Here is an 18,352-nt window from a genome sequence, read left to right as displayed (position 1 = left end):
GCTCAACGTGTCTCAGGTCAGGGCAGCCGTTTAAATAAGCTCCTATATGTAGACTGTCACGTGCCCTCTCATCATTACCAGGGCAGCCTCGCGCACAACACCTACAGTAGGAGTCATTTCCAAACTCGGAGTTTGTCATAGGGACAGTTTACTGTGAAGCCGGGCGGCAGCTTACTCTGATCCTCACGCGTGGACCGCGGACCTGTGGATCTATTGTTGTGGTACTGTAGATATCCAGTGAAGGGACTGGGAGGATGGAGACGTGGAGCAGCCTGGCTGAGTCTTTACGGCTCCGCTGCCGCACCACAGGATGAACACAACTGACAGTCAAGTCAGCGCGCCTCTGCCTCTGCCTCATGAAGCATGTTATAGCATGGGGGGGGTAGAGACAGTACACACACAATGTGGAAGTAGTCTCACCTGATTCCGTGGGAGCGCCAGTGTGAGCACCGTGGCGGCTTCATTTAGTCATTTGTTGGCCGCTGGACAGCACGCACCGCTGGGATGTGGGGATCCCAGGGAACAGGGCTCTTTGACATCCTGTCTCTGCCGCTGGTCGTGGCAGTGATGTGCTGTGCTCAGAGGTGAGTCAGTGTCCGGGGGACTGAGCCGGACACGAGTGTGCGTGTCCGCCTTCACACAGAGTTACCATCCTTGTTTGTCTCTGTTTCAGCGTCAACGAGCCGGGGAACATGTCTTTTGTCAAAGAGACTGTGGATAAACTGTTGAAAGGATATGATATTCGTCTCCGGCCAGACTTTGGAGGTATGTCTAATGTCTGGGGCCCCTCATGTCAGGTGCTGCACTTACACATCCCCGTAGCTGCCCTACCACTCCGTGTCTAACTTTATTGTGTGTATTTCAAGGTCCACCGGTTGCTGTTGGCATGAGTATAGATGTGGCCAGTATAGACATGGTGTCAGAAGTCAACATGGTAAGTTATCATTCATTCATTTATAATTTGTCCTGTAACGTGATGTATTGATGGACTTCTATACTGCTGTTAACAAATTAAGTGTGGTTAGTTTATACTTTGTGTTTTTACTATATTGGTGATTGATTAATATTTCTCCGTACTTAAGTTATTTGCATTGCTAAGAACCTTTTTTTAGTGTCCTCTTATCTTATTTGGCAAAATGACAGCAACCCAGAAATAAAGCATGGGTTTCTAACATCAGCAGTTATATGGTAGCATATCACTTTAATTGTTCTCATTTAAGTTATTAATTAGGTATTAATAAATCTGTTACATCTAAAAAAAAAACCCTCTATAAATTGTGCTTTGTTAGAAAATAAGCATTTGCCAAAAGCTTTTCTTGCGAATCTTGTGAATTACTACTGATCTGTAAATCAGTAGTAAATGATGTATTGCATTTTTATAAAGCCATTTTCATTTACATGTAAACACAAGAAACTAATCTGGACCTAAAATAACATCTATCTACACAACCTCCCGACATAAAATCAGTTTAGAGGCTCTGTTAGAGTGGTTTGTACTTTCAGTTTCTGCTGTATGAGACTTGTATTATTTTACATCCTGGTTCACTGGCTGTGAGACCAGCAGTGATGCCCTAATGGTCCTGTGAGAAGATAAGGTCACTTAGTCCTGTTGTCATGTTGTCTCACCATAAAAAAACAAGCCAGACCTTCAGAGGGAGGTGTGTGTGTGTGTGTGCCATGTGTGTGTGTAGTGGGCTTGGCACACTATTCGTTCTACAGTTTAATGCCTGTATGCCATCTATCATTGGTGTGAACTGCTGACAGAGCTTGATACTTGATCACGTGGTGCAAGAGGAAATAGCCCCTGACATGCTGTCCTGACAAGTGTGTGTGATGAAATGTACCCATGGTGCATTTTAATGCGTCTCTACACAACGGCAGGGACAGTGAGAACCACAGAGAAGCTAAGCACTTGCCTCTGGTGACAACTGAGATTTGAAAGTGAGATAGACCGTTGAGTTAGTTTAATTGTCAGGTTCAATATTGTGGTTGTATTAAAAAATGATCATTGTTGCAGACAGATGAAAGTTAAGAGCTTTTCATTTTCTGTACAGTTTAACTGTTGTAAGTAAATTTCTTAAACGACAAAAATCTGAAGGTTGTAAAAAACACAATTCAGCAGAGGACGGAGCTCGCATTAAAGTACATTTTGGTTCTCAAAGTCATAACTCAGTTGAAGAGACACAAACACACAACGCAACACATATTTCTAGATTCAGTGTGATTTACACCTACACCTCCACTGTTCTTTGCACACAAACATTCACAACTCCACTCTGAAGTCATACAATAGAGTAAAAGATGCTCCTCAAACCTCCAGAGCTTAAAGAGTATAAAAGAGAGCTGTCGAGGAGGAGCTGCCTATTTAGATTTTTCTAAACTTTGTTTGTCTACTGTGTCTTTAAAAATCCCCAAATTTACTTACTTGTAGGATGAATAGTGTCTGTTAACCAGCATCTCACACAGCACATGAACAATGCACCAATTTAATCATACAAGCCGCAGCTATTTTTGTCATAACTTCAAATTCCACTGCTAGTTAAATGGAGAAACCAACACATAATTGCAGGAAATACACATGGAAATCTATCATCAGTTAAGCAAATATCAGCACTTAATGGGCCAAACTTAATTTCCGGATTAGAGACCACACCTGCTTTTAACTTGAGAGTTGATGTCTGCGTAACCATGCTACAGTATGTGAAAGCATTTGGCCTCCTCGGTGGCGATAGTATCAGACTGTGTTAATGGTTGGAGGCATGCAGATGGGACAGAGGAAATACAGCTGCTCCGCATGCTGCAGGAATAGGACCTCTAAAAATGATTTACTCACAATACGAATGACAGGGCACCCAGAGCTGATTGCATCCCGTCCACCAGGCACTATAAAAAGTCACTTGTTTCGTTTTGTCAGATACCCAGAAATATCCAGCTTTGTATCAAACACATGAGAACCAATAGGATCACTTGCCAAACCCAGGAACCAAAATGACCTCAAATCATTTCTTCCATGTATTTTTAATGCCAGGAGCCATATATCACAAGTTTTCATGTTTATTGTGGGAGCAGTGGCTGAACAACATTAATTTGTTCCTGTCTCCTCCGTCTTAGCTGTATTCCTGTCACCACATTCAAACCAGCATTTGAATCTTTTAAAGGATCATGTTCTGTGATGTTACTTGAAGCATTTACTCTGATGTCACTACAGGATTTCCATGTATTGATTATATCTGGGCAGGCTGCTGAAGTGAATTTACAACAGTGTGTGATTCAGATGTAATGTCCACTCCTGTGTTCTTTACTAAGTTACTCAAGGGATATTTCTACATAATATCTCAGCAGAAGAAGAGGATGTAAAGATCCTACTATATCAAACAGGATTAGTAGCTTAATATGATACATTTTTACCTTAAATAAACAGCTTTGGAGTAATTGTGAAGGTTTAGTAATACGTATGGCTTAACTTGTTAAGAAGGAGCATGGAGGCTATCTGCCTTTCACATGCGTGTCACTTATTGCGCCTCTTTGCTGAAAACCAGTAGGCTAAGTAATCTCTTGCTTATGACAAATTAAACTACACAAATATACACGTCCTGAAACATATATGATGTACATATAACGTTATCCACCGCTCTATTGATTGATTTCTCGCCGGCTTCATTGTAAACAAATGCACATGGCCGAGAGGAGGGTTAGCAAAACAGCGGAAAAGCGACCGGGCTTGCATAGTTCCTCTTTAAAGCAGTGTTTCTCAGACGTGTCCAGCCCACTGAACTCCTACTCAACAATAATAATGTTTAAATTCACCTATGAGTTAATTATTGTGTGGTTGTATGGAGGTCTCAGTGTTTGGTATAAGGAGTATCTGTTTTCTCTATAATACTGTACAAGGATACACTACTTCTTTGTGCCAAACATTTTGCTATAATCAGTTACTTCCAGCTCCATTGGAAACCGAGGTGTGTCAGCCCATCCTGCTGTCTTCATCCAATGTAACCTGCAGGAAACTTGAAACTCGGACTAGACAGTGGAGGTTTAACACTTCCATCCTGACAGATCAGAAATGCACATCCTACTTCACAGGGAGGGATCAAATCATTCCTATCTATTAATTCAACATCTGCAGATGACCCATCACTGCTGTGATATGTCCAATAAGAGGCGTATAGGCTAGCTGAACTAAGGGAGATCTAAGATATCCAAAATGACATGGGTTGAAAAAGACTCTGCACATGAAATGTCTGCACTATAGCAAGATCTATACAAATGGAGACGTATCTGACAGAGAATACGATGGGCTGTCTCTTCACTTGCGTGTGAGTTGTGTTAATTCAATATTGAAAACAAGACAGGCTTTGAGGTGACTAGCTCACAGTTTGAGAAACACCCGGTTAAAAACTAATACTAATACTAATACTATCTACACAGTTGCCCATAAAGTTGGATTTTTTTTTTTTACCTATTCTCATGAAATGATTGTAACAATGTGATTTATTCTTGACAGATAAAGTGTAGGCCTATATCCTCTCAAAACTTTATTGATCAATCTCTTCCAAACATATCACTGTGGAAGTTACTGTATAGTATATACAAATGCAGTGAGTAATACAGTGTTAACTACTACTGTTTATGGCTGCACTGAATATTCTCCTCTGGTATCTACTGGTCAGTCTAAGTTACCTCACATTATTTCGTATTTCACACCTACAGATATGTAAAAAAAAAAAAAAAAAGCACTTACACAGCTGTACAGTAGGTTAACCTCCCACATAATATCTAACATAACATACCTCATCATAAATGCAGTGTAATCCTTTAATATTCAAATGTATTAGGAGACTTTGAGAATCACATAGGCAGAAGCACTGAAATGATGTTAAATGCCAAAAACATGTTTGTTGTTCTCTTTACAAGTCAATAGTTCATAGCTGATAAAAAAAAAAAAAACTGAGCAGGGCTTTATTCAAATCTCTGTACTCGGCTAATTCAAATGAAAAATGTGTGGAAAATGTTTGAACTCAAAACGCTTCAGATGTTTTGAAATCTTTGGTCAAATATTTCTATGATTCTACAGCTGTATGCCATTTTTTCTTTTTTAAAGATTTATTCAGAAGGCTGGTTGGTGGTAGAAGTTTGACATTTCCAGAATAGCTGCCGTATCTTTCCAGTTTAAAGATCTGAAGCAAACACTAATGACAGCCCAGTGAGATCACGGATGGTGTCCAGTCAGATCATGGAAACCTTCACAATGATGTCTGAGTGAAAATGAGATCTGTCAGTCATGTATTGTGCAGCCTGACTGAAGAGACAGAGAGCTCTGCCCTGTGCATGTCTTTATTGAGCCTCTACTCGCCAGATGACAGCGAGAGGGCACACAACTTTGCGCCGACATTCAAAAACACAAAGATAAACTAAGTACAATGTCATCTGTCTGAATGTTAAAATTATCCCTTGTTTATTGGTTAATGTTGTTGAGAAGGAGAAAAAAAAGAAAAGAAAATATGTCATCTCACTTCAACGTCTTTAGCTATAATTGAGTTGACTGGCTGTTTTTACAGTGTGTGAGTGCATGTGTGTTATTTGCAGTAACTTTTAATCTGTTAATAGGATGGAAGACCACATTTAGTAAATCAGTGTCAGTTGTTGGTGCTGAGTTTAGAGTCGTGCTGTAAGAGAAGAGAAGAGGGAAACAGACAGATTAGATCTGCAATGCAGTGTGTGTCTGTCTGTTTTCATTGCTTCATCATTAAGCTCTTCTGTTGCTTGTATGTCTTTTCTTTCTTCACCTGGAGTCCAGAAGAAAAACAGTGTCACGTCTTTCCAAATTATCTGCAGTTCAGTCGCACTTTTCCCGCCCTTAGCTGCGATTATTAACTGATGATCACCAGTGTTTCTTGGGTCGTAGCCATTCGACTAGCTCCTCTCTTCTTCTCAAAATGTGACATTACAGCTGTAGACAGTCACTCACTGACACTGTCACAACAACGTCAAGACAATCTCATTTAAACGACAGATCAATGAAAAGGACAGAAAGGTGTTTCATAGAAAGGATTTTTATAAAAATAGTCTTTTTGCAAAATTTACAAAACGAGAAAATCACCATGTGAAGATCTGTGTTGTCATGCTGCAGTCTCAAACAACGTTAACCCCGTGTTATTCACCGACACAGGCAGGTTGTAAAGTCAGAGAAGAAAGGAGCAAAGTTGGCCCAAGATCAAGTTCATCTCCCTTACTTTTAGAAATAGCTGGATGCTTTTCAGCTCTGTTCCAAATAACCCACACTGAACAAGACCATCTTTTACTCATCTGAAGTTTTCTCCCCTTGGGGATTGTTTGACATTACCAGAAGTCGATTTAAGAGGAAGTCATTTTTTTAGTCCCTTAGACCTCCATATTAAGAGCTTCCTCTACCTGTCAGACTTCTTGAGGTAATTTCTATGTTTTTTTAATAAATGAATTTGGAAGACTAGTTCATCATTTTGGTGAAACATGTTACTGTACTTTCCTTGACTTAGATCAGGCATGTGCAACCTATTCCACAAAGATCCGGTGTGGCTGCAGGTTTTTATTTCCAACCAAGCAGCAGCTCACCAGACTTGACTCATTTAATCAACCGATCTCAGTCTTCAGATGGTTGATTGGTCAAACTGTGTGCTTTTGGAACAAAAACCTGCAGCCACACTGGCCCTTTGTAGAATGAGTTGCCCATGCCTGACTTAGAAGGAAGAACAGACACTGATATAAGATAGGACACTGGACAGATGTGAATTAGTTTGATCAGGAGAGTCTAATGAGAGGAACAAAAGTGTGTGAGAAACATGAAGTAAAGTTGAATTTATTGTAAATAGAAGTAACAGAGGGTTTGACTGAGGATGGAAGACGAGAGGTTGTGATTGGATGACTCAGTTGATGGGAAACAGTGATTGTGACTGAAAAGGCATGAACGAGGAGAGCATGATGACTGAACCTCTGCTGAGCTTCACTTGGCTGCAGAGGTGTTAGCTGATCTCACTCATATCCACTCTCTCCATCTATGTTTAGCTAAGCTAACGACTCAGAGCGGCGGCATCAATCCTCTAAAGTGTGTTTACAAATGCTGAGAATAGCCAGATATTCGACACAGTTAAATCTCGGATTCCAGTATATTGGTTGAGTAAAATTTTGCAGACACCAGTTCTGGCTTTTGTATTTGCAATTTCTTGTAACTTTGTGGTTGACATTAATAACTCAAATATGTGTGTCTGCAGTAAGATAATATCAGTGGACATATCTGCCTCTATCAGGTCTAATGTTGACATAGGTCTGTCACAATTATTACATAATCGCCTGATCACAATTATTTGGGCTGAGCACAATTATTTTACATGGTCATGTCATGTGCCCCCTTTCTTCTGCTGCGGTTTAATGGCACATGAGTGGAGCATCATAAACTGTTTACCTTGAGGAGCTTAATTTCGAAAATTCAACAACCACATTTGATGAGCATCTATTGACATTAGCATCATGGATTTGGTTGCAAAGCCTAAAGTCAAACAGATATGTAGTTTTTATTTCCAATGTTCAATGCCAACAAATGGCTCTTCTTCTTAATGAAGAATGTATGTGTTTTATTAAAGCAGAAGTAAGTGGTCCGGTCGTTTTCGCTAATGCTGTGTTCCAGGCAGGCTTTTGAAATCGTAAATTACAGCTTCAAGTCACAACTTACGACTTTGTAGCGTTCCAGGCAACCCACTCGTGTTTTTCCGACCTGTTTTACCGGTGAAAGTCACTATAACGGCCACTCGTAACTTCCGACCGGTGAACTCGTACCAGATTGAACTGGTACGACTTCACGGTCGGAAAAATACGAGTTTCCTTGAACGCACCATAACAGTCCTCGTCCCTACGTCGCCACATTCACGGCGTTCCTTGGTTGCACACACAGCCCTGCATGCCGTTCTCTCTCCTCATTGGATAAAAACTGTAGGATACGATAAATGTTTTCTCTTCGGCTCAGAGCAGAGCAGAGTGACTGACAGACCCGTGTTTCAGACCAAACACTCTATGTAAGTGATTGCTGTCGGAAGATATAACTATTTAAGACTTATATTAACACAAATATATCACTTACTTCTGCTTTAAACTACTTTTCTTTTCCCTTTTTAGTGTTTACTTGAACTTAATTCATCTGTACCAGTTCTCTTCCTTTGTCTCGCTTTCTTTTCTCACCTCTTTTCGTTTATTTATTTATTTAGTGTTGTTATCATTACTGCTACTTTTATTTTTACTACCAAGATCTTCCCCGTTTTTTTCATTTTTTTCCTTTCTTTTTTTAAAATTTTGTTATTTCTATACCTTGCACAAGGTATGTGATTATTATTTCTTGACTGTGCTTCAATTATTTGTTAGATCAAGGTGAGGTCATATTATAAGCCTTTCGGGTTTCAGACCTCACCTGCACATTTCTTTTTTGTATCTTTCTTAAAAGTAAGAGACATAAGTAAATGTTTTGTTTTATTTTTTATATGCAAATAAATAAAGTCTAAAAAAACAAAAAAAAAGTCTAAAGTTTAGGCTTATACACTAATAGTGGAATAAAAAAATTGTAAATCGCAATTATTGGTATGGCAATTAATCATCAACTAAAATGTCCTGATTGTGACAGCCCTAACATGAACAGTTGCAGCCTAATGTTCAAAAATAGTAACACATAGTAGGTAACTGTAGGATTAAGAGCTATTTGAGTGAAAGGTCATGTGTAAATGAGGTTAATGGCTCCTCGGTCATCGCAGTTTTACTGTGCAGACCAAAGAAGAACTTGTTTTCTCCCTCAGAGACTTGGAGAGCGTAAAGGTGTTGGTGGCATCCGTTTAAGGAGCCAGAGTCACACAAGGTATTGGCCCATTATAGCCTGTGTGGGCGAGCTGCAGAGCTTGTTGTCTAGGAGATGAGATTATTAATATATTTCTGACTTTACTCGCTCCACTCCTTTATTTTTAGCTTGAATATTAAGACTGCTCTATGTCTTTCTCCATTCTGTTGTTATTTTTAATAATCCTCGGTAACCAGGCGTTCATGCTGCACAAGTGCACTCAGGGAACAAAATGCAATATTTGTGTATTTATGAGGAATCACTCCCTGAGGCGTGACCCTGTAGTTTGTATAGCTTGCAGAGATGCACCTGTTCAGGCATTTTGAAGTACCTTAAGCTGTAAAGCAGATCCTCCCCGTGTTGTTGTTACACATTTATTCAGCAGCCACACTATGAGTCAGCTGGAAGACAAATCCATCATGTCCTTTAAGACCCATCCCTTTTGACACTTTAACATTATCCTCCTTCTGCCCGGAAGAAGGAACCCTTAAAAATCTCATAGTGCAGATGTTCGCTCAGATTTATATGGAGGGGCTTGTGAGCCACATAAAGGAAGTCTTAGGCTGCAGGTCCTCTAAAGGTAAGGAGAGCTCAGCTAGAAATGCTTATGTTGTTCCATAAATACAGCATGCTGAGTTAAACACTGGGCCGGAACAATGCTGCATTTACTGTTACACAATAGCAGTAACCCTTGTAGTGTGACCCTTCAGGAGTATAAATCCTCTGAGCAGCAGCACCATTGTACTCATCACTCTAACAGGGTGCTTCAAATAAAAATGGACCGTTATTTGGCAGGACCAATTGAGACTAATTATGGTGGATGGACTCTCCATCTATTTAGTCGCATTTTAGTTTTAGTGCATTGAGAGGAAATGCTATGAGTGTCTTGGATAAATGGACACGATGCCTAGCTAGCAAACAGCTCATCCATGGTTTGAGGACATCAAACATTTTTCATCCATCGCAGTTTGTACTGTTTATGTAAACGCTTCACTCACCAGTTAATGTAATTGGTTGCACTATTAATATATGTGATATATCCATAGCATTGTTAGCACTGATGTCCAAAAAGATGTGCCGGAGCAAAATTCACATCATCATCATCATTTTTATATTCTTTTCATGAATAATTGAAAATCATTGCAGATTAAACTGTGACTCATTGTGCAATTTCAATATCAGCCAGATAATCTTGTTCTTTTCTTTTCCAAAACATCAATTTACCACATATAATGTGAAAAGTGACTTTAAGATTAGCACCAGACTCTACTTTGCTCTAGTAAACATTTCTGCATTTGTCAGCCCACTGTTGTTTTGGTTGTACAGTATAGTATTATGGTTTAGTGTCACCACTCTCATCAGATTTGTTGCCAGTCCCATTGCATACCTGGTGCCAGTAAACAGTGTGGCCTTAAGATGAGCCCTGCAGCTTTATCTAGTGCTCGGGCTAGACTACTGGGCAAACTGTTATTTGATCACTGCTCCGTATTTTCAAATCCTCATTCATTCATTTTCTATTCTGCTTATCCTACACTAGGGTCATGGGTGAGCTGGAGCCTGCAGCTGGCGAGAGACGGGATACACTCTGGACAATGCAAATTATAAAAAGCCAAACTGTGTAAATTTAAATGGAGCTAATTAAATCAATATACGTGTAAAAAAAAAACATCATTATTCATTCCAGCGTTGTGATTTTCCATAGTCAGTTTGGAGACACAGGATGTTGGTGTTGTGTGTTGTCTTCTGTTGTCTCTCGCTGATAAATACTTCTCAGTTCCTGATTTATCATGAGGTTTCTGTCATAGCTTTTAGTTTTCAGTGTAGGTAACCATGCACCATAAATACATCAATCACACAAGACTGGTTGGATGGATTTCAAACAATGGCATGCAATTCTGTTTTTCCTGGTGGAACTTGAGGAACTGAATACAGATAGCCACATCGTCTCTCAGCTCATCCACGGTCCGGCGTGATCTCTGTCAGATTCTGCTGTTTAGTTTTGTCACAGAACTCAGGATGTCTGCGTAGAGAATCATTTCAGACTGAAAAGTTCTAACAATGAAACAGAGAGAAGAAAGTTTTCTCTTGATCTCTCTACTCCACAAAAATAGCTCACCTGCCTCTCACTTGTAGCCTGCTTTAAGGGAATAAAATCATTTAATGAAAGCTTTGTTAAATGCCATGTGGGAGGATGCAGAGACTGAAACTATTAAATGCATTGTTTTTAAAATACATACATACACTTTGCAATCCTACTGGGAACACTCAGCTGTCTTCTGGAGTGATAAAAACCCCCTCCTGCAGGGGGTAGACATCTCTTAGTGCTATTCCTGTATTCCCAGCAGATATCATGGTGTTAACTTGACGTAGACGATATTTGACTGGCACACAGTAACCATGTATGAGACTGTGAACTCTCCGAGCTGAAGATGACACGACAGTGTCATCCTCCCACTGGGCCTCATTTACTCACTGGTGCTCAGAACAAACCTCTTTCTGTCTCTTGTGGTTTAAATATCTGACAACAAACAACAGCACTCCTGAGTGCCAGACACAGAGCACCAAAAACTGTCAAATTTAAAGGTATGATACCAACATATGGGGTGTGACAGCAGTTGTTATCAGATGTAGCTATTAGTAACGTAACTGACATAATGCCCTTTGTATCAAAGGATCATTTGGGTCATATTTCAACATACAACATAATCAAATGTTACCATCTTCCAAGTTCCTGTGTTTTTCTGCATTCCTTCACACGGATGGGTGGCAAATTACTTTAAGTGATTTTGCATTTCAAAATATAAATCTCAGCTGTTTCACCAAACAACCATTTCCAAACAAGTTTAGTTTGACCTGTTCATCCAGATAATGTGGAAAGTTGAAGGCTAATTTCAAGCTCTCAAAGATAGAGGGAAAATTTGACAATTTATGACACTTTACTTATGATAGTGAATGGTATAATAATATAGTATATCCTAAACAATGTCATTTTAGCTTTGTCACTGTGAGCTTATGAACACACTGGCATAGCATTTATTGGTCAAAGCCCTTTGTGTCTCTAGCATTGCAGCTCTCAGCATTGCTGTTGTTCTTGTTTGTAAGTGTGGATGGAGATTATTTCTGATGTTGAGCTAAAATGGTCATCTGACTGGAGGTTGTTTTCAAATTTAAATTTCTTTTCTTTTTGTCTTTTGTTTTACACAAATAAATTGGTGTGTGACACAGACACTTGAGCTATGTTTGTGTCTTTCAATAAAAGTGACCTCCCTTGTGTCTGTCAGAGGGAATTTCCCTGCACAGCAACACAAAGACAAAGCCCTCCGTGGGGAATAAGCTACAGGCCTGAGCCCTGTGGGACCCTGCAGGTAGCACATGGTCCTGGGAACAGGAGGGCGTACTGTACAGCGTGTACACTGAGCAAAGCATTGTTTGTGAGATGCTAAAGCTGTGTTTAAGGCAGTCAAGGACAACTGCTGAGGCGGGATCTGAAGATCTGAAACTGACTAAAATAGTTGCGGTCCAGACACCGAGTGAGAGGGCTGGTTCTCTGGATGGGCTCCATCTCTGTAGTATAAGAGATGTTGTGTAAAGCTGATTCAAGCGGCCCACACCTCTGCTGTATGTGGGAGGGAGCGTAATGAGGGCATCTTCTGTTCACAGGGGGTGAAAGAGAACTGGGAGAGTGAAGGCATTTCAATAGAGACACAGAGAATAAAACAGCCCAGTCTCAAGCCAGGGATTTTCTGGAAAGATACTCAGTATATTAGTTACTACACAAGCTGAACCTACTCTGAAGAACTGACAGTGTGTCTGTGGCCTTCTGGAGAAATGAGTCAGGAGTATAATTTTTTCATCATTCCATTTTTTTTTTTTTTTTTTGAATTGATGGAATAGTTTCTACAGCAGAAAGATGAAACCCACACAGCTCAGAGGTAATTTTTTTAATACAGGCTAAGAGAACAAATACAGATGCTGAGGCTACAAACACACTGAATTATTCATAGGAGTCAATATTATTTTATATTACACTGTCATATCTGTGTAATTCATTCCAAACATAAAACAAACCCACTGTTTGTCAGCCATGCATGATGCAGCTGTCCCTTTGCACCAGCGTGTGTTGTGTATAGAGTAATGAGGGAATCAACAAAAGCAGTGCAATTCTTGTTTTTTCTTTCTTTCTTTCTTTTTTTCCCCTGTCAGAATCAGGTCAGCAGTTTCTGAGGTAAAGGTAAAGAACCGCACAGAGCGACCATTAGTTCATTGGTGAATCAGCTCCGTGTTGAAAAGAGACTATGGACCTTTATGACCAAAGAAAAATCCAGGCGTTTCCTAACACTTTATTATGAATATGCCGTCGCACCAGAGGATTGAAATGTAGGCATTTTCAGCACAGCCCAGTTTTTGTTTATTTCCTGAGACCTTCTTATTTATTTAAGAGAACATTAGTCAGCAGAACAAAGCCAAGTGAGCTAGTAAAGAGCTCCATTAAAGGCCCGGAAAAGCTTTTGTGTTTGATGGATCCACTTGTAAATAATTGAAATAGCTTCGTGTCAAAGCATGTATTGCTGCTAATATATCAAGGAATCTATCTATGTATCTATCTATCCGTCTGTCCATCTGTCTATCAACTTGGTAACCTTGTAGGAGAGGAGACTCTGACTTCAGTTTAGGCCGTGGTGCCTTCACTGGCCTCAAGAAATTGCAAATGACTGAAACTAAATTACATTATTCATACCTTGCCCTTGCACCTCTCTGACTAATTTCTATTGTCACGTACAGCGACATGACCGTACTGTTTTGACTTCCCACAGGACTACACGCTGACTATGTACTTCCAGCAGTATTGGAGAGATAAGAGGCTGGCCTATGCAGGAATCCCTCTCAACCTGACACTGGACAACAGAGTAGCAGACCAGCTCTGGGTCCCTGACACCTATTTCCTCAATGACAAGAAGTCCTTTGTGCACGGTGTCACCGTCAAGAACCGTATGATTCGACTCCACCCAGACGGCACTGTCCTTTATGGCCTCAGGTAAGCCACATTGTTAAAATAAATTCTCAAATATTGGCTGTTTCTTTTCGTATTGTTTTACTGTAACCCCAGTAGCAAACAGATCGTGGCCTTTATCTGAGACAGGCCCCCTGTTTCCTGTTTACTGTGATGAAAAGCTTCCTTGCCTCTGTAATCCTCCGTAGATTTTAACATGAGTTTTCCCTCCGTTCTTTTATATCTAGGCTTTTAGTTTGAAAAATAATGTCAGGAAATGTTGAGTTTTGTTGACAGCAGCTTCACATCGAGAAGTATGACAAAGAGGAAACAGAGAGGAAACAACAATAGCGAGAGTAGGTTTCCATCCACATGTCAGGCAAAGTATAACCCGGTCCCCCTACCAACATGTGAAGTTGATAAATGGCTGCTGCTGCTAATTTTCCAGTTGGGTGCCATTACTGTAATTGTCTGAATACTTTACAGGTCCCATATTTTACACTTTTCCCATCTCTTATTTGAAGCGTTGGTCCATAAGTAGACATATTTGTAGTTTTAAGAACCAAAATCCATCTCAGTGTAGTTTTACATCTCTCTGGAGCTTCTTCTCTGGAGCTCTATAACGTCAGTGAAAACAGTCAGCCAATCAAAAGAGACACTTCCATGTTTCTGTGGTCAAAGAGAAGTGTAACAATTTTGTAGAAAAACTGTAATATAGAACCTAGACCTGATCTATAAACAGAGAAGAAATTGAAGACTCCGTTTATAACACATGGGACCTTTAACTAACTTGAGAATTTACAATTGATACCCATTTCTACTGGGCAGAAACCACTGAGAAACCATTTGAACACACATTGTTTAAGCACTGATTAAAGGCACATCCACAAAAATCTGGATTTCATTAGGATATCCGCACATGATCAGCTTTTATTAACACTTACAGATTGTGTACATGCATCTCCATTAGCCAGATAACAGCTTTCCTCTGGCTTGACACACTCACGTCAGAAAGCATTGGCAGCAATAAAGATTAAGTATGCATCTTAGAGAAACCAATGTATTTATACATTTTAGCACTCCACACCACCTCTCAAGATGGTTTCAGTGATTAGCTAGCATTGCATCTCTAATGCTCATTGGTCATATTTAATCTTGGCTCATACACTATCACATATCTATTTAATCTACACAAGGCGCTTGGAGTTGCTAAATGTTTTATTTGTTTTCTTGCAGCCATTTAAACTGCAATTCCAACGAAATGGTTGCACAGCAGGTCTTAATATCAACTCATATCTTGTGACTCAGCTCATGTTTATTTGAACTGCACCTCAAAAGCCTGGAAGTGCCATTAGCAGCACATTTTACTCCCAACCAAATAATAATGAACGTCATTGCATTACCAGGATGTGTGTGTCTCACTAATCATTTGTGCAATTTGAAAGTAGTTGTATCTTGTTTCTAGAAAGCAAGCACATCTCCATGCATTTGCAACTGCATCTTCTACTACTGTGTTTCGATAATGCGTCTTTACAAATGAACCACACCATTGAAAGCAAGGCCCCCCTAAGTGATGTACATTTCTCTCTTGTTTTTGTTTTAACTCAGAATCACAACAACAGCAGCCTGTATGATGGATCTGAGGAGATACCCCCTGGACGAGCAGAACTGCACTCTGGAAATTGAGAGTTGTAAGTTTAAGCTTTACGTCCTGGAGGAAAGAAATACAGTGGACAGCTCTACTTTCTCGTCACTTTTATGAACAGCACTGTAATTCTCATAAAAAAAGTTCTCACACCCCTCATCTCATGAAGACAGAAACTGCACTGACTGCTGAATCTCTTTCGATTTATGACGCTGTCGTATCTCAACGGGATTGCTTGCTTCAACTTCTCCAGTTAGACCTACTTCACCGGTGCAGAAAGGTTTTAAGCAGGCAGTGATTTCCACGGTAGAGCATGGTGATAATTAGTTCAGAGTCATACATCTTGATGATGTATTTGGCTATCTGTGCTGCCGTAAAATACTGACAGTCATGGAGCCCATGCGTGTGGTGTAAGTGTGTGTGCGCCTGCAGTGACACACATCCCTGTGAAGATTTACATCTCACGCAATCAGCACCTTGCAGCCAGACGAGTCTATGTGATTCATAGCATTTACTGTAAATCAACTGTGGCTTTTAGACACACAGATTTCACTTGTGAAACAAATAAAAAGGCATGATTGAGTTTGGCCCTGCAACAAAATGAGACGACTGCATTTTCGGTGCAGTTCCACTCATAAGAAATCACACCTTTCCTTCTTTTCTACGTCTCCTTTCGCAGATGGTTACACAACAGATGATATAGAGTTCTACTGGAAAGGAGGAGACACTGCAGTGACAGGGGTGACACGCATCGAGCTCCCTCAGTTCTCCATAGTCGACTACAAACTGGTCTCCAGGAACGTGGTCTTTTCCACAGGTGAGTGGCAGTCACAGTAATGCTGTTCAAGCAATTCATAAGTACTTAGATTTCTTATTGGATCCACTTAAATAACCTCCCAAAGAGTCCTTTAACCACCTCATTACACATAAAAGGTATTATTTATCAGAGTTTAACACTCCAAAACTGACTGACTGAAATCAGGTTTATCAGATTTGATTGACAGTGATCAAACCACCCAGAATTGGAACGGAAACTTACTTAAAGCAGAAGTAAGCGATCCGGTCGTTTTGGCTAATGCTGCGTTCCAGGCAGGCTTTTGAAACCGTAAATTACAGCTTCAAGTCACAACTTACGACTTTGGGGCGTTCCAGGCAACCCACTCGTGTTTTTCCGACCTGTTTTACCTGTGAAAGTCACTATAACGGCCACTCGTAACTTCCGACCCGTGAACTCGTACCAGATCGAACCGGTATGACTTCACAGGTCGGAAAAACACGAGTTACGAGCTGCCTTGAACGCACCATAACAGTCCTCGTCCCTACGTCACCACATTCACGGCGTCCCTTGGCTGCACACACAGCCCTGCATGCCGTTCTCTCTCCTCATTGGATAAAAACTGTAGGATACGATAAATGTTTTCTCCTCGGCTCAGAGCAGAGCAGAGGGACTGACAGACCCGTGTTTCAGACCAAACACTCTATGTAAGTGATTGCTGTCGGAAGATATAACTATTTAAGACTTATATTAACACAAATATATCACTTACTTCTGCTTTAATCCTGATTGGTGCAAAGAAGTTTTTATTTTCTATTTTTATTTATTCATTTATTTTCCATGTGAAACTAGAATTACTACCTTGATTACTAGTTTCAGGTTACATTCCTGTCAGATTTTTGTTATAATTGCTGTGCAAAGTAATTATACTGTGTAAGTAATTTTAGCCATGGCTTAAAAGTGTTATGTGTAGTAACATGACCATGACCTTTGACCTTTGAGCACTGAAGTCTAATCAGTGAGATTAAAGGTTCACAAAATCTTAAACACAAGGCCTCCAGCCCTGGCTGTCGCTGGCACAGAGGCAAAATAAATAAAAACAGTTCCAATGTGGACAGAAACTACTGTTTTCTTTTTAATATTGCCATCACTCATCATAAAGAGCTGATTGAAAAGATCAGTTTTAGGGCCTTAAATGGTTCACATAAGACTCTTAATTACAATTACTTACAATAACCATGACCTCTCTCAGCAGAACACCAGAACCAGGAATAATAATAGAAAGACAATTATCCCTTCATTTCTTCAAGCTCTTGATAAAAGAATGATGCCTGTGCTTACAGCACAATAATGTATTCATGAGGCAGAGCGCCAAGAGCATGAATTATTCTCTTATGATACAAAACCTCAGAGGCACCAAAATGATTATTTCCACTGCTGAATCAGTGTCAAGTAGGATGGAGACTGTCCGAACATCTCTGAGAGATAATACCGTGAGGGGTATTAGAGCTAATTACAGTCAGGTTCAAATCTTGATACAAATAGGCTCCCAGGTGCATCTGCAGCTACTGTTTATGTCTCACATACAGTAATGTCTGGCATACACAAGGTGTATATAGTCACTCATTCAGATGGCAGAAATAGCCATTATAGGGCAACAAGGCCATTTAGTGTTTGCATAGACTTGATGTCACCAGAGACTCTCAACACTCTCGGTCTCGTCCCTGTTCAGGTGTAAAGCAAGAAAATAAAACTTTATCAGTCCAACAAGGCTGCAATAATTAACAGTCAATAAGCTGTGTTGGTTTTCTGGCTAGACCAGTGGTACTAAAATGTTTTCACATTAAGAACCCCAGGACTGACACAAACCAGATCACAGACCACTGTTTGTTAAAAGTTTTAGATGTGACTTTTGTTCATTTCAGCACAGACACATAAACCTAAATTTGTTAGCTAATGTCATACAGTATATATATATATTTTTTAAATTGCACTTATTTGTGTGCACATATAGAAAACACACATAGACAGTCTGACAGTTTAAGAACTCTCAACACAAATTTTAGATAATATAACACAATATGACAGAGG

General features: G+C 40.0%; 1 protein-coding gene across 4 annotated transcripts in view; it reads left to right on the top strand.

Moving 5' to 3' along the window:
- gabrb3 (gamma-aminobutyric acid type A receptor subunit beta3) overlaps positions 1-18,352 on the top strand; it is a 49,700-nt gene that overhangs the window by 19,845 nt on the left and 11,503 nt on the right. For 2 of the 4 annotated variants that reach the window (XM_085773694.1, XM_085773692.1), the window contains exons 1-6: positions 501-584; positions 674-765; positions 867-934; positions 13,666-13,886; positions 15,450-15,532; positions 16,166-16,303. In XM_085773694.1, the coding sequence (XP_085629820.1) occupies positions 505-584; positions 674-765; positions 867-934; positions 13,666-13,886; positions 15,450-15,532; positions 16,166-16,303 (682 nt within the window). In that variant the 5' untranslated portion in view covers positions 501-504. Of the gene's footprint in view, positions 1-500; positions 585-673; positions 766-866; positions 935-13,665; positions 13,887-15,449; positions 15,533-16,165; positions 16,304-18,352 lie in introns of those variants that run through there. The other 2 variants (XM_085773693.1, XM_085773691.1) reach the window with 1 other exon arrangement.

Source organism: Trachurus japonicus, chromosome 4 (assembly GCF_045865225.1).
Source record: "Trachurus japonicus isolate A0001 chromosome 4, Traja_1.0".
Lineage (NCBI taxonomy): Eukaryota > Metazoa > Chordata > Actinopteri > Carangiformes > Carangidae > Trachurus > Trachurus japonicus.
The sequence above is the reverse complement of the archived record's forward strand: the minus strand, read 5'-3'. Positions and strand labels throughout refer to the sequence as shown.